At 44.7% G+C, this 16910-nt stretch overlaps 1 protein-coding gene across 1 annotated transcript; it reads right to left on the bottom strand.

The window, feature by feature from the left end:
* Positions 1 to 692: 692 nt before the first annotated feature.
* On the bottom strand, positions 693 to 16694 carry LOC126100580 (endocuticle structural glycoprotein SgAbd-9). The gene is made up of 4 exons (XM_049911202.1): positions 16609 to 16694; positions 12460 to 12605; positions 5819 to 5945; positions 693 to 1830 (listed from the first exon to the last, which is right to left on the bottom strand). Exons 1-4 carry the CDS (start codon positions 16615 to 16617, stop codon positions 1669 to 1671), a joined length of 444 nt encoding a protein of 147 aa, XP_049767159.1. The 5' UTR covers positions 16618 to 16694; the 3' UTR covers positions 693 to 1668.
* Between the last annotated feature and the right edge of the window lie 216 nt (positions 16695 to 16910).

Raw genomic sequence — 16910 nt, 5'->3', positions numbered from 1 at the left:
ATGCCAGCAATCTGATGAAATAATGAAGACAATTAACCAACAATTAAATTCCGAACAAGCGGACTGTATCGTAATAAAGTGACTGTAATTTTTATCGCGAGAACGAACTAGAGTGGCAACACCTATCATGGAGATAATATCATTCGCTACACCGCAGTACGAGCGAAAACTCTAGAATTTCACAGAACCTTGATTGCAATCTTTCATTTATTTATTAGTTGCCTTTGTTACACACTACCTGCAACCTATATGATATTTCAATCCGTGTTTTACAGTTATTTTTTTATTAATATCCTTAGTGCACTAAAAACGCTGAGACAGGTCGTTATGATAGTACCAGCTAAAGTCACCAGATCAAAAGATCGAACAGATCCTGTGATTTCCCGAACTGCGACTGTGCAGTATGCATTACGAATCGTGTTCAAACACAGCCCTATTAACAACCTCGATGTTGATAGGTCGATGTTGACAGGTGATAAATTACAATCTTACTTTCTTCTTTCAGCCGACAGCTCGGCAGCTACCACTCGTAGAAAATCTCCACGAAGTGAATCGGTTACCAGATTTCTGAAAAGTGTTGCGTCTATGTTGCAGAATCCGTATCACAGAAACAATTTAGGAAAGCCCAAATTAGGTGGTTGCAACAAAGGAAGGAAATATGATGGGATGGTTGTAGAAAAAGACTAACACAATGTTTTTTTATGAATAACTGTGGAGTTTTATTGCTCTACAATTAATACACAAACTATATTTAAATACATTAAATTACAAAATCGTCACAGTGACCGTCGAGTCATTTCCAAATCAAAGCCATGTCAGTTGTACGGTGGAGCAAAGTCGCGTAGGGAACCGAGAGGGTTGAGTTGTCACCAAGATTCGGTCCGCATACCTCGTCGCCACAAGTCCGCACCTCCAGCGCTTCTAGGAACGAAGACGAGTAGTTCTACAGAGTTACAGATGCGACTAATGTGTAAAAATAGAGCAGTATTATGAGGAGGATGATGGTGCGCTGCAACGCGGCGAATGCAAGTTCTTTTCGTTAGTTTGACAGAAACTGTTCAGCAATGAGATTGCGTGACTGTCGACACTTGCAGAGAACATCCGGGATGAAATATGCCAGAGATGCCTTCGGTCTTGCGTCATTCGCATTAAGTTATACATACCACGCAGCGGAAGAAGCGCGATAGCCTGTCATTCCGAACGATCCGCGATTTGTAATTGTGCAGATGTTGCTTCACGCCGCGGGACTCGGACTGGTGAAATCACTATACTCGCATCTGTAATTCCCCACGCCAAGGAGGTGCGACTTCGGGCTCGTTTACGAAGGAAGCTCGTAATGAGGAGGAGACGGGAGGTAAATGGGTGACCAGTACGAAAAACTGGTCAGAGATATGAATGGTGAAACACAAACGCTGCAAGGTGTCTTGCTAGCAGTGCGAGATAAATTGGACGGAAGGGGCAAGTATGGGTGAGAGGCAACCAGACCTCTGTTGAGCACTTCTTGGATCGCCTCCAGTGTTAATCGGAGAGTCTGAGATGGGCGCAACAGCGAGGGCTGGTGTGGTTGAGGTACTTGTCAGGATGCAGACCGCTCCTGGGCGAAGGTCCCTCGGTTCCCGGGCGCCACGGCGGGCGAGTCCTGTGCAGTTTGGCGAAGGGCGTAGGTCCTCAGAAGGGCCTTCCGCGGAAGGGGATGGGCGTGGGCACTCCAGGCAGGATGGGGCCCTCGGCGCGCGCCTGCGCCACCTGCGCGGCCACCGCCCGGCTGATGGCCGGAGCGACCACGTTGCCCACCGGCTGGAAGCCGTTCTCGTCAGCCACGTAGTTCACCTGCAACACGAAACGGCAGTCAGATGATGCTGTGGTATATCGAGAGGTTGTAACAACTGAAAATTGTACTGAAATGCAAGAGGATCTGCAGCGAATTGACGCATGGTGCAGGGAATGGCAATTGAATCTCAATGTAGACAAGTGTAATGTGCTGCGAATACATAGAAAGAAAGATCCCTTATCATTTAGCTACAAAATAGCAGGTCAGCAACTGGAAGCAGTTAATTCCATAAATTATCTGGGAGTACGCATTAGGAGTGATTTAAAATGGAATGATCATGCAAAGTTGATCGTTGGTAAAGCAGATGCCAGACTGAGATTCATTGGAAGAATCCTAAGGAAATGCAATCCGAAAACGAAGGAAGCAGGTTACAGTACGCTTGTTCGCCCACTGCTTGAATACTGCTCAGCAGTGTGGGATCCGTACCAGATAGGGTTGATAGAAGAGATAGAGAAGATCCAACGGAGAGCAGCGCGCTTCGTTACAGGATCATTTAGTAATCGCGAAAGCGTTACGGAGATGACAGATAAACTCCAGTGGAAGACTCTGCAGGAGAGACGCTCAGTAGCTCAGTACGGGCTTTTGTTGAAGTTTCTAGAACATACCTTCTCCGAGGAGTCAAGCAGTATATTGCTCCCTCCTATGTATATCTCGCGAAGAGACCGTGAGGATAAAATCAGAGAGATTAGAGCCCACACAGAGGCATACCGACAATCCTTCTTTCCACGAACAATACGAGACTGGAATACAAGGGAGAACCGATAGAGGTACTCAAGGTACCCTTTGCCACACACCGTCAGGTGGCTTGCGGAGTATGGATGTCGATGTAGATGTAGATATAGAAAGGCGGACAGATAAGCATAAGTGTACCAGGTAATCAACAAAAGTAAAACAATGCCAATAGGAAGCAGTCGAATGAAATCAGACAGTGCTGAGGGAGCTATATTAGGAAATGATCCAGTAGTAGAGGTTTTTTCCGATGATGGGAGCAAAATAAATGGCTATGGATGAACTATGTGGAATACAAAAATTCATACAGGCAATAGCAACAACGTCTTTCCTGAAGGTGTTTCTCTAGTCCCCGTATACGCCTCTCCCGATGGACCATGGGACGACGGCTGTCACTTTTTTTTTTGTAGTAGGTTTAAAATGGCTCTGAGCACTATGGGACTTAACTTCTGAGGTCATCAGTCCCCTAGAACGTAGAACTACTAACTAACCTAAGGACATCACACACATCCATGCCCGATGCAGGATTCGATCCTGCAACCGTAGCGGTCGCGCGGTTCCAGACTGTAGCGCCTAGAACCGCTCGGCCACCCTGACCGGCTATGTAGTAGGGACAACGTCTTCAGCTGAAGGCTCATACCTACTCCAGGTATTTCTCTGGAGTGTTGTGCAGAGATAAGAAGGATTGGAGAGGATAGAACAGTGTGGAAAGCTGCATCCAGCCAGTCTTCGGACTTATGAGCACAGCAACTCACGAGGCTGTGTAGCCAAAATACAGCACTGCGAGGGGCTCAAGGAAAGCAAATAATCGAGGGAATGATATAAAATTAAATTCCAAGGGCACTGAAAATCTGGTGGATCAGGATCTACCAAAACATCTGCGCAAAATTATACTCATGGATAGATTACGTTAGGTTGTGTGTTGCCGAAGCCGATGAATGTGATGATATGAGAATAACCACAATTTCCTTTATGGTTCTTGTTTTACACATTTTGGAGATCACTGACTGTTTTGCAATTATGATTAGACGGGTGCTATCGACAGTTGTGTCCAAACTGAGTCTTTTACAATAATGTACCAATAGTAGGTAATATTTCAGAAACTGACTAACGTGAGGTATTTGTCCCTGAACTGAATATGTTTCAAAATAAATAAGCCAACAAACTCTACAATCTCGAGCTACCGTCAGAAATAGGTCGGTCGAAATTTGTTGACACCAGAACGTCGTATTTTACCAGTAACGTAGTGATGTTATTTCTGTGACGTCATATCTGCGCAAACAGAGAGCATATCGCTGACAGTATTTACTTTCCTTTGTTGTAATTTTCGGACAGTCTGATTTGTAGCGCGTCCTGATATCTGTATTATACTTGAAGCGCACAGTTTGATTGTAACTTGGCAAAATCAAAGACATTAAACAGAGAATCGTAGTTAAAGTCACACCATTTATTTGAAACACAGAATCGGGAACGAAAAGGAAGGGCCGGGTGTGAATTCGTGACTTTCAGCCCCACGGGGCAAGGTGGTAATGCAATGGCGAAAGTTGAAAATTAGTGCTGGATCGGTACTCGAATCCGTATTTGCCACTTCTCATGAGCGGTTGCCTTGACCGACCGACTCAGATTTCCAACTTATCGCAGGCTGCAATGTGTCCTTCTCCAATTGCCCCGTACTCGCAAATTATTGATTCCAGTAGGAATTCGGACGATATTAGTGCATCCACACTTAAACAAATCTCAATGAGACATTCCGACAGAACAGACAGAACTGAAAAAAATATATACATTAGATGACATCCGCTCTGCTGCGTAAACTGAGTACAGGTTTCTTGAGCGTTAGCGTAGCCAGTGACTGTGATTTCAAAAGAATAAATATATTCTTGTTGTTCTGATGAGATCACGAGTGAAAGTAGAAGGGTGGTATCAGTAAGTTCAATATTTCTTGAAAATGATTCAGAATCGTCAGTGTCTTGTCCACGGAAGAGGTTTTCGTTATAGGGTTACATGAATTCTTTGATTTTGGAAGTACTAGTAGAAAATTAAACTTTATGTGGTTGGTAGTTGGTATATCCGAGAGCTACGTCAAAGTTTAATGCCATGTTGTTACGCATACATTGACACTAGTAGTCGTCACTTTGTACAGCTGCTATAAACCTACTTTCATGCTGTAAGGTGTAGTTTATGTCAGTAATTAAGTTGTTGTTGTTGTTGTTGTTGTTGTCTTCAGTCCTGAGACTGGTTTGATGCAGCTCTCCATGCTACTCTATCCTGTGCAAGCTTCTTCATCTCCCAGTACCTACTACAACCTACCTCCTTCTGAATCTGCTTAGTGTATTCATCTCTTGGTCTCCCCCTACGATTTTTACCCTCCACGCTGCCTTCCAATACTAAATTGGTGATCCCTTGATGCCTCAGAACATGTCCTACCAACCGATCCCTTCTTCTGGTCAAGTTGTGCCACAAACTTCTCTTCTCCCCAATCCTATTCAATACTTCCTCATTAGTTATGTGATCTACCCATCTAATCTTCAGCATTCTTCTGTAGCACCACATTTCAAAAGCTTCTATTCTCTTCTTGTCCAAACTATTTACCGTCCATGTTTCACTTCCATACATGCCTACACTCCATACAAATACTTTCAGAAATGACTTCCTGACGCTTAAATCTATACTGTAAACATTCATTTATGGGCCACGTGTTCGCAAAGTACTGTACACGATTTTTCCCCATCTGTATAATTTTAGCTGTAGAAGTATGGTTCGTACCTACGTAAAGTACGAACTCAAGGGGAGGTGAGGAAATGTGTCTGTTGAGGGAGAGAAAGAGCAGTACAGTTTTGTAATAAGGCACCCGAAGAAAAAGACTAAATGCGCCCTGGAAGAATAAGTAGAGAGGAAAATCTGTAGGATTACGTAAATTTATCAGTGATTGTGAATACAGCAGTCATGCTGGGGTGAAGAGATAAGAGTAACGTTGAACGAATGGAAGACGACAGACTGGTAAGAGCGAAAGTGAATATTTTCAAAGTATGCGTTTGTATGCCCGACTGTGACCCGTATGTGCCTTTAGCGGCGTCTGCGCTCCGAACTAAGCCTCGCATCTCCGACCGGCTTGGAGCTTCTCTCGTCTATGACGATTCGTTTCCTTGACGTGTTTGTCGCCATAAACGGCTTAGAAGAATTCCAGCGTTGGTTATGGAAAGTTGTCCGGTGGCACTGCATCGCAAAGAAGCAGCGGCGACCAGCTGTGAGCCTTACCTGCACGGGGACGCCATCGGTGCCAACGTAGGTGTAGGAACCCTGGACGGCCTGAGCTTCCAGGGGAGTTCCAGGAGCGTTGACCACTCCACTCTCCTGCCGCGCGCTGCCGTCAGCGCTCTCGTAGCTGAAACAGGCACAGTGGCTCCATCACACCTCTGACGCCACACGGTCGTCACGCACACGCACACACAAACACACACACACAAAAATTTCTGATTATGCTTTAGGACAATCGTCAACATCGCTTACTTGAGTTCCAGTCCACTAGTTCAAAGGTTTTCGTGAGGTTTCCTTTGACCATCAGGCCAGTGTTGGAAATGGAACTAACCTTCCAAGTTTTCCCAATTGAAACCCCTCCTACCCCACTCTTATCTAAATGGGATATTTCGCTGAATATAACATGGGGTTGTTCTACAACATCCTGCCCAGCTCCCATGTATAGGAAATAATGAATATGCAAAATATTGCGCGCGCACAAACACACAATGTTAATCTTTGGCTGCGACAATGGACTGTATTGTTCGAGAAATAAAATGAAGGACAGAGCATGTTTAGAAAATAAGTTCACTGTGATCATAATTGGCTGAGGCTTTCTTAATGCTTTGAGGGTTGGCAATACTGAGTGGTACATGGGGAATCCCCTGACCAGAGCGGGTAGCGCAGGAACGTGGTGTTACGTAAGCTCACCTTGTAGTAACCAGTTGCGAGAAAGATGTCAGTAAAAAATTCAGCCAAACGTGACCCACGTGTTATGATCCGCTTCCTGCCGCCACCGACCGAAATTCTTTCGCGAATCAAAGAGATTTATGGTGAAAGTGGCTCTGAGCACTATGGGACTTAACTTCTTAGGTCATCAGTCCCCTAGAACTTAGAACTACTTAAACCTAACTAACCTAAGGACATCACGCACATCCATACCCGAGGCAGGATTCGATCCTGCGACCGTAGCGATCGCGCGGTTCCAAACTGTAGCGCCTAGAACCGCTCGGCCACTCCGGCCGGCGCTATAGTGAAAGTGTTATGAATAAAACGAGAGTGTTTAAGTGATGTCGGGAATATTTTGGAGGGAGAACTAATGTTCATGACGATCAAAGGAGCGGATGATTTCCCATTTTGAAGGACAATTTTGTGTAAAACATCGAGTAATGTGTTCGTGAAGACCGCCGTTTTACAGTAGATGAAATTTTTGCTATGTTTATACAACTCTCCACAACTCTCTTACACGATACACTCACTGAAACGTTGAGATATCGGTAAATATGTACAAGATGTTTCCCAAAACAGAGGAGCAGAAGGAAAATCGGGTCAGTAGCGCTTATGAGTTTCTTGAGAGACGTGAGTTTGAAGTTGAGGATTTTCTGAGCTCTAATGCGTCTGGAAGTGAAACACGGGTGCCTCATTATACGCCTAAGACAAAAAGACAGTGCAATCTACAACGAAATTTGTGAGACCCTAGAAACCTCAAAAGTAGCACGTAAAACAGAAGGAGGAGAATTCTGACAAGATGAGTATACTTTTTGACAGCCTTGGCGCCATCAAGATGCTCTTTGATTCATTTGGGTGTTTCCCTGACATGGTGCCTTCAGAGTATCATCTTTTCACTTCCCTGAAGGGGAAAACGTGTTGAATTAAATTTTCAGAGAACGAACATGAGCAGAAAGAGGTTCTGAAGTGGGTGAAGAATCTGGCGGACAAGTCCTTAGAGCACAGTATAAAGGAGCTTGTGCCATGGCGTACCACATACCACATTCATTGACGGGATGATTATGTGGAAAAATAGTCAACAAGTGTATTCTTCTTTTTTCAAATACACGTTTCCTAAATAAAATATAAAAACCTAATACATTTATCTTCTGAAAATACCTTGTATTTCCAATCCCCTAGACCTGACCAAAGTTTTTGGGAGGACCCCCATGGCTATCAGACGAATGCCAGAACTGGGAATCCCCTCGCACTTTTTTCCTAAATGGGACTCTTCTTACCCCACAACCAATCCAAGAATACTGCATACGACGAGTTTTCTGTATATACACTTAGGAAATACACATCTCTACGTTCAAATGGCTCTGAGCACTATAGGACTTAACATCCCAGATCATCACTCCCCTAGAACTTAAACCTAACTAACCTAAGTACATCACACACATCCATGCCGAGGGAGGATTCGAACCTGCGACCGTAGCGGTCACGCGGTTCCGGACTGAAGTGCGTAGAACCGCTCGACCACACCGGCCGGCTCTTGTGCAGATTTTGTGGTAGAACTTTCGAGCCTGCATGTAATCTCAGCTGTATTCCGTTTTTACTTATTTATTTATTTATTTTAAATACAGAACCGCTTGGCCACAACTGCCGGCTAGACATACTCTAGGCTTCTTACTAGTTTTTGATAGGGACTTATTGTTCCAGCATTAAATTTCATGGTAATGCTTCCCTAAGAATTGTTACGTCGAGGTATTTGTACGAGTTGTCTCACTGATGTTATAGTCATAGGACAGTACGTGTGTTTCGATTTCTTAAGCACACAATTTTACATTTAGGGAACATTTAAAGCACGTTTCCAACATTTGCACCACTTTGAAACCTATTCGTGATCTTACTGAATGTTTGTGCAGCTATTTTTCAGACACTGCTTATTACATATAACTACACCGTCCACTGAAAGTCGAAGGCTACTATTAACATTATGAGGAAGAATATCAATACAGCAGTCAGTCGCAAACTTATTGGTTTTTTAAATTATTCTTGAGTTGTCTTCTGCCTGTGGACCAGTAAAGTCATATGATGACATGTATTGCAGTGAGTTTATTGAAAAAAGTTGCAAATGCTCTGAAGATGGGTTTTAGTAGCTGAAATTATTAGTAGCTGAAATCTAGATTAGCAGAAATTTAAAAAAAAAGCAATGGAATTCCGACTGATTTCTGTAGTCTCATACAGTCGCCGTGCACAACGATTCCGTATGGAATCAAAGTTGGTGAGTATTAATATTGTCTGCCAGGTCACTAATACGTAACATCAACAAAAAGGTACCCTTCTTAGTCGCACGTCTGATGTTAATTATATCTCTCTCGGTTAACCTCCATCTGAGATAGTTTTCTGTGTCCTCACCACCAATAAATTCTCAATGCAGTCACAGATGTCTTACAGTATCCTGAATAAACGTATTTTCATTAACATGTGGTTTTGTTTAACTGAATCAAATGCTTTGTAGAGCTCCCGGACGTTGAGTTGGCCAGTAGGTCATGACAGTGCCTCCGACATTAGAAGAATACTGCGGACGGGAGCTCACGCTTTCCTGGTAGACGCGGTTTTGCGTAACCCGCCACTGGGCGACTCGGGGCTGGGTCAGACCGCACATCGACCATCTGCCGCGGAGAAACCTTGACTCGCAGCAGCGGCGATGCCGTGGGCGTCAGGGACCTGCTGCCGGCACCTCATACAGCGAGCAGGCGGGCCGCCACACGCCCTTTCGCGGCGTGCATTCGTAAGGGCTCAACCGCTAGCGAAAGCAGTCGAGGTGTGTCGACTGGATGTCGGAGTAGCGTAGGTTCGAGTCGAGCCACATCCGCATAGCTTGCGTCATCTGCGTAAATATCGTGCAAGCCACTTTACAGCGCATCCCAGAGAGTGCTTCGTGCTGTTCATCTACATCTACATCCATACTCCGCAAGCCACCTGACGGTGTGTGGCGGAGGGTACCTTGAGTACCTCTATCGGTTCTCCCTTCTATTCCAGTCTCGTATTGTTCGTGGAAAGAAGGATTGTCGGTATGCCTCTGTGTGGGCTCTAATCTCTCTGATTTTATCCTCATGGTCTCTTCGCGAGATATACGTAGGAGGGAGCAATATACTGCTTGACTCTTCGGTGAAGGTATGTTCTCGAAACTTTGACAAAAGCCCGTACCGAGCTACTGAGCGTCTCTCCTGCAGAGTCTTCCACTGGAGTTTATCTGTTATTACTGGCTACCTTTACTATCCGCGTACGAACCGAGGGAAGATGTATGGCTGAGTCCGTAGACGTCCTGGCCCCACTATCTTGTCCTTATGATACCAAGAAGAACTAGACGGTAAAGACAGTACAACAACTGCCTGCTACGAAACACTTGCCTTAACATTTATTGAACAGCTTATTATAAGAAGAGCGTAGCGATTTTCTTTCCAATGCTGTGAGCGCCATCGTACACGACCAGAAATATATGTGGTAGTTTTAGCACCGCTCCTTCCTTCCTTAAATCCCAAATAATGGTGCAGCATACCTCTATTCTCGAATACAGTACTAGTAAAAACGTATCTACTTATACGCAACTTTGATCTGTTCCACCTTCTCTACCTGGATAATAACTTTCGAGCTGCAGAATTCGGTTAGCTTGGTTATCGTTGGATTATAACTTGAATATTTGCAATGCTTAAGTCGTTCGTATGCATCATTGTTCCGAATTACGGCATTCGGTAGTTCTTCAGCAGCTCCTAATCTGACTCAACAATCCGTATGTAATGCTAGTTTTATGGAGGTATAACGGCAGTACGTAACTTAGTACGCGTGCCGTATAGTACCAGTACAACCTCATATTTTTAAATTCATGCTCCTCCATTTCCTTATGTGTTAGAGTAGGTTTTGTGTTAGCAGAAGAGCCAACACCGTGTTACGAATGGAGGCCGAAATGCACGCGTCTTAGCTCACGCAGGCTAACGTGAGGAGGGAAGAACTATACTGACGTGAGGTCTGGAACATGACAAGAAATGAGAGTTCAGAAAGCGGACGTAATTAGTTTGATACTTAACTTTAATCCATTAATGATGAACGTCGCTCTTGACGGTACATGATTCACAATATTATCTGTTCAGAATACATTCTTGAAGATATTACTTAAAGTAACTGAATATTACTTATAGTAACTGAATATGGCGCCTTGCTAGCTCGTAGCAAATGGCGTAGCTGAAGGCTATGCTAAACTGTCGTCTCTGCAAATGAGAGCATAAGTAGACAGTGAACCATCGCTACCAAAGTCGGCTGTCCAACTGGGGCGAGTGCTAGGGAGTCTCTCTAGACTAGACCTACCGTGTGGCGGCGCTCGGTCTGCAATTACTGATAGTGGCGACACGCGGGTCCGACGTATACTAACGGACCGCGGCCGATTTAAAGGCCGGTAACACCACAGTAGGCCTACGTGAATCATGCGTCTTTTGGAATTGGTAAAGCTTGCTGATGTTTTATCATCTTCTAGAGAGTTTATGTAGGAGAACAGGAAAAAAGCTGAATGATGTCCGCTCACTTAGCTGAGTGCTCAGCGCGACTGAGTGCCATGTAGCGGGCCAGGGTTCGACTTCCGGCCGGATCGGAGATTTTCCTCGCTCGGGATATGCGTGTTGTGTTGTCCTCATCATCATTTCAACCTCGTCACCACGCAAGTGTCCTATTGTGCTGTCAACTGGAAAGATTTGCAACTCGGCAGCAAAGCTTCCCCAGGTGGGGACTGCCGGCCGTCGATGGCACAGAATCATTTCACTTCAGCTAAATGAACTACTCTGTACTGGCTTGGTAGCTGTGCCTGTCATGGATACATAAAATTTCTATTTTAAAGAGCAATCTTGAGATGAAGACTTTTTTTTTCATTTCTTTCATGGACTGAAATTGTGCGTATCATGGCTCACCTACAAGGTTAGCTTATAAATTTCCAGAAGGTACAAGAAACAATGAGTTCGGTATTTCGTAAAGAAAGTACATCCGTAGTTCTGTTACAGGGGAACTCTCAATCAGAGCTGTGCGTCAGTTTCCTCGAATGTTCAAATGAGTGTGAATTTCTGAGGTTCAAATAGTTCAAATGGCTCTGAGCACTATGGGACTTAACTTCTGAGGTCATCAGTCCCCTAGAACTTAGAAATACTGAAACCTAACTAACCTAAGGACATCACACACATCCATGTCCGAGGCAGGATTCGAACCTGCGACCGTAGCGGTCGCGCGGTTCCAGACTGTAGCGCCTAGAACCGCTCGGCTACCCTGGCCGGCAATTTCTAAGGGACCAAACTGCTGAGGCCATCGTTCCCTAGACTTATACACTACTTAAACTAAATTGTGCTAAGGACAACACACACACACCCATGCCAGAGGGAGGTCTCGAACCTCTGGCGCGAGTGGCCGAGCAATCCGCAACATGGCGCTTCAAACCACGCGGCCACTCCGCGCGGCTCAATTTCCTCCTTATAGCATTGATGTAAGACTGGTAAAGCTTTAGGCTCCAGTAAATTAATGCGGTTATTCTTTGTACTGCTTGTCATCACAGTGACAATCACCAGTGTGGTGACATTACAATACAGAATCATAGATTTGAGAGACTCGAATTCTGAAATAATATCGTCACTGTTTTAGTATTAAGGTGTAGAATTGCGAATTGAGAAGTCGAGAGCCGAGCACGACCTTCGGTTTGAGAGAACCAGTCGACTGTCTCCTATTGGAAATAACCCCATGAGGTGTCATAGTGTGTGCCCGGAAAGCACAGTATGAAGGGAGCAAAGAATGGAGCAATTTCTCCTGTTGAACTTCCGTTTGGTTATACATTTCCAAGTTGTTAACGTCCGCGAATGTGTCTTTTGTCGTGCGCCTTTTTCGCGGGATTGGCACTCGGGCAGATAAGTACTCACCTGAAGGTGTAGGAGCCGTCGACTCCGTTGAGGTCGAAGTTCTGGCTGACGATGGGTACGAAGGCACCGGGGACCACGGGTCGTGGCACGAAGGGCAGCTGGGGGGCGGCACGGCACACCACGGCCAGGGACAGCACTGCCAGGATCTGCAACAACACAGGGCGCACCGTCCTCACCGGGGGTCGAACACCACTCCTCCTAACACGAGGCGCTACACCACCTTTACCTCAACTTTAGAAACAGCATTTCACCAGACAACCAACCAGTCATCCTCAGGCGAATTTTATGGCCTGAGAATGCAATTTCACATTCAACTGTGGCGTCAATGAGCTCAAAGAAAACGTCATGAGTTGCAACAGTGGCCTTCCAGTCAGTAAATGAGTACAACGTAAAGTAGAAAAAATTGGTCGACTGATGTTCTGGCACCACAACATTGGTTCCAGAATTAATTATAACCTCAAGACTTCGGTGACAACGGATCCATACCTCCTGCTATTCCTGCAAACGATGGCTCAACTACTGTAAGTCTGCAGTTTCGTCAGCGTGAGACATACTGAGTGGACTATTTGTCTGGTGTTTTTGTATGACTATAAGTTTCGTAAGGAGCCGATGAGTTTTTTTCCAAGTGTCTAGTCGTACTGACAGGAATACCACGAACTAAGTAAACGCAGATAATTATTAAAGATCGTGTCTATGAATCTGAACAGTTTTCAAAAGGTACCATATTTTGTTGTGAAACTAGCTCGCTCGCTGTTTTTAAGCACGGACTAGTGATATTCATGAGTAGTCTTTCTATCAAATGGTTCAAATAGCTCTGAGCACTGTGGGACTTAACAGCTGAGGTCATCAGTCCCCTGGAACTTAGAACTATTTAAACCTAACTAATCTAAGGACGTCACACACATCCATGCCCGAGGCAGGATTCGAACCCGGGGCCGTAGCAGCTGCGCGGTTCCGGACTGAAGCGCCTAGAACCGCTCGGTCACAGCGGCCGGCAACAGTAGTTCGAATGACGTTATGGAATGGATTTCATGTGCCAGGTGCATGGACCATACAATAGATGTTCGTCTAAGGATGTTAAATAAAGCTGAAATATGGTGATAAATAGCAACTCGTGGCTGCTTCTATCTTTTTATGAGGAAGCGACATGCGGTTTCTAAAGAAAGGGAAAGAAAGAAACAACGTTACGAACGGTAGTAGCGAAGTTCATGAGAAAAATAGCACGGTGCACAAGAAGATATATAGGAGGAATTGCAAAATTAGCGATGGAATTATAAAAAGAAGAAAATGAGATAGCATTTTCTGGTCTACAGGAAAATTTAAATTTCTGAGACAGTGAATGTCTACTTAAGCTTCCCAAAAGGTATCTATATCTACACACGTAATGATGGCGAAAATCTTCAGAAAAAGTAAATTAAGATCTGGTGCAGTGCGACAGTTATTATGAAGCGAAAAAATAATAAGTAAAAGAAAAAGAGGTTCAATTGTGGTAAATTGTTGGAATAATTCCACTAAAACTTACTCGAAGAATACGCACGTAGTTGAGATAATGAGGCATCAAGCTAAATCCTAACTACCCAATATAAGAAAGTGTTATCATTCAAGTCCATATACAAAGGAAGGCGTTGAAGGAAATACGTTCACATTTTTCCTCATGACGATGTCGCGACATCCCGGTGTTGAAATCAGAATTGGATTGTTTCGACAATGATGAGTTTAGCGAAGCAACCACCTCAGAAATCATTGAAAATTTTGACTTCGGTGGTTGAATCGATGTTTGCACAGGGCTCTTGCTGAAATAGAGCTATAAAGTTAGTCATTTACGGACCTTTTTCGATATTTTTGTTTTAATATTGCCATCACAAGATGTATTGGGACGAAAAAGACTTTCTGAGCCACCGATGTTTCAAGTTACATCCAGCAGTTGTTATCCGATGTTTATGAATGATACGAACCTATAACTCCCACATAATAGAAGTAGTGGTTTGCGGTTTGACATGCAAATTTCACAGTGATAAAACTGAATTATCGCCTATTCCCTTTCATAAAATTCAACAGGCTACAGTACAAGCAATTTTTAATAATGTAGCATATATGACAGCGTTCCGATATTATTACAGGCTGAATCTGTCACTGATTTGTCGCAAAATTGGCTGATGGTGGCAAAAATTCAGTGTTTCTTTTCAGTGATCACAGAGCAGGTCTTCTACTTTCCTGCTCATTTTCTATGTTCTCGCTTTCCGTGCTACCAGACTCGTCGGTGGCGTTCACAACCAAAATCACGTTTCTACTGAAATCTTTTGTGTAATTTCACAAGAAACGTTCAGGTTACTGAAATAAAGACTGTAACCTGTTTCGTAGGACTGAAACGTGACTCAACAATGAATACTCCACTCAGTCCAACTGTGCTTTTGTTCCGTACATCGAATAGCCGCAGGGAAGAAAAGCTCTTGTTTCTATTGTTGACAGAGAGAGCAGGCCGCAGTCAACGTTCAGGCAGCGGCTACCAACTAGAGAGTAAAGGTCAGCGGAAGGGAAAAAAATGAACAGTAATTCTCCGGTTATTGTGCAGGTCGCAATTAATGCCTAGTCTTTGCGGGTAATTTGTAAAGAGAGGCCGTTGGAACGTAATACGGACACAGGATGAACTAAGATCCTCCAAACAGTCTATCAGACAGCGTAATAGGTCCCGCGGAGGTCAGGCCTGAATAGCGGGAGGGTCATCACGCAAAGGCTGAGGAACCGCCTGGGAACGCTAAGGCAGCGTTTCGTCCTTGCAGAAAATAACAAATATAGTTTTCTCCAAAGCAAGAAATCTATAATTCTCCATGAAAATTGCTTCTTTCAATCTATTTTTAATCCAGAATTCACCGCAACAGGCACACCACAATGACTAAAAACTCTTGTTATTTTTTTATCAATATTTAACTATTTGCGTAGAGTAATAGCAAACTGTAGTATTCCATGGTACTACACTGATAGTTCGAAACTTCTATTACTGTTCGAATCCTGCCTCGGGCATGGATGTGTGTGATGTCCTTAGGTTAGTTAGGTTTAAGTAGTTCTAAGTTCTAGGGGACTTATGACCACAGCAGTTGAGTCCCATAGTGCTCAGAGCCATTTCAACCATTTTTTTTCTATTACTGTCTTCAGACAGAAGGTATTCCCTACTTCCTTGTGCAGATTGAAATGGCTCTGAGCACTACGGGACTTAATTTCTGAGGTCATCAGTCCCCTATAACTTAGAACTACTTAAACCTAACTAACCTAAGGACATCACACACGTCCATGCCCGAGGCAGGATTCGAACCTGCGACCATAGTGGTCGTGTGGTTCCAGACTGTAGCGCCTAGAATCGTTCGGCCGCTCTGGCCGGCAGGTGGAGTATAGAACTGTCTTTTCCACCTCGTTAAGTTCTAAAATACTGAAAAAGTCGATTATGTGGTCCATCATAAGCAGATAAGTTGAAGTCTGTAAACAGGACCATTATCTCAGTTTGGAACTGTACGGCTCAAGGGCCCCACTTGTCAATGACTCCTTTTAACTCAAAATTTCGAAATAATAAAACGGTTCGACATCAAGGAAAATGAGTAGCTTTCTTAATTGGCCAATCCAAATTGTAGTGGGGATCGACGTATCTCATGCTACAGAGATCGTGGCGTTGTTACTATCGTACAGTTATTCCAGTATCAGTATCGGTGCAAATGAATCGCACTGTTGATAGTTACACGTGACAAGTTGAAAATGCACTGGACAAAGAGCGGAGTCCAGAGAAATGAACCACCACAGGACTCCACAATTTCCACTGTCTTCTTTTGTTTCTGAATCTACAGAGTCACATCCATTGTGAAGGTGCTACCTCGAACATAGATCTTGGTATGATTCTTCATTGCTCATCCGAGCTGATGATGTTGATTGTATCGTATGATTGGTACCATCAGAGGCACAAATCGAGTCCCGTTCGCCAGGAGAAAGGTTTAGACTCATGCTCACAGTGTTACTCATCAACTGGAAAAGCAAGGGTTCCCGGTTCGAATCCCGTTCCTGCATACAGTATGAATCTACCGGGGAGTTTAAACTTGAAAGAAGTTTGACGGAGATGCGGAAAGAAGGCAAACCGAGAGTGACCGTAGAGCTCGGCATACTCACCAGCTTCATGGTGTTGGTTGTGAGAGTTGGCGGTGTCCTGCCTGAGACTGCAGAGGATGCTGTGGCTAGCGACTGTGCCTGCCCGGTGTCGGACGGCGGTATATATAGCTGGCCGAGCTCCTGCGGCAGGGCGGCGCGAGGAGCCGAGGCGTGGCCCTCACCCCGATCTCGCCCCCACCACCCCGCCAACGGAGCGCGCCGCGGTCGCAGACAGTGCCGGCTCGGCCGAGGCACACACCTGGGTTAGGAGGACGGGGGGGGGGGGGGGGGGACGAAGATGCGAACCGGAGGCTCCGTCCCCC

This window comes from Schistocerca cancellata, chromosome 9, assembly GCF_023864275.1.
Source record: "Schistocerca cancellata isolate TAMUIC-IGC-003103 chromosome 9, iqSchCanc2.1, whole genome shotgun sequence".
In the NCBI taxonomy this organism is placed as follows: Eukaryota; Metazoa; Arthropoda; class Insecta; order Orthoptera; family Acrididae; genus Schistocerca; species Schistocerca cancellata.
Note: the sequence above shows the minus strand (reverse complement) of the source record. Positions and strands in the feature narration are given on the sequence as shown.

Coding starts and splice junctions, on each gene's coding strand:
- LOC126100580 (XM_049911202.1), bottom strand. Junction 5,946..12,459: donor GACGGCTCCTACACCTTCAG/GTGAGTACTTAT, acceptor TGCCTGTTTCAG/CTACGAGAGCGCTGACGGCA. Junction 1,831..5,818: donor CCGATGGCGTCCCCGTGCAG/GTAAGGCTCACA, acceptor TTCGTGTTGCAG/GTGAACTACGTGGCTGACGA.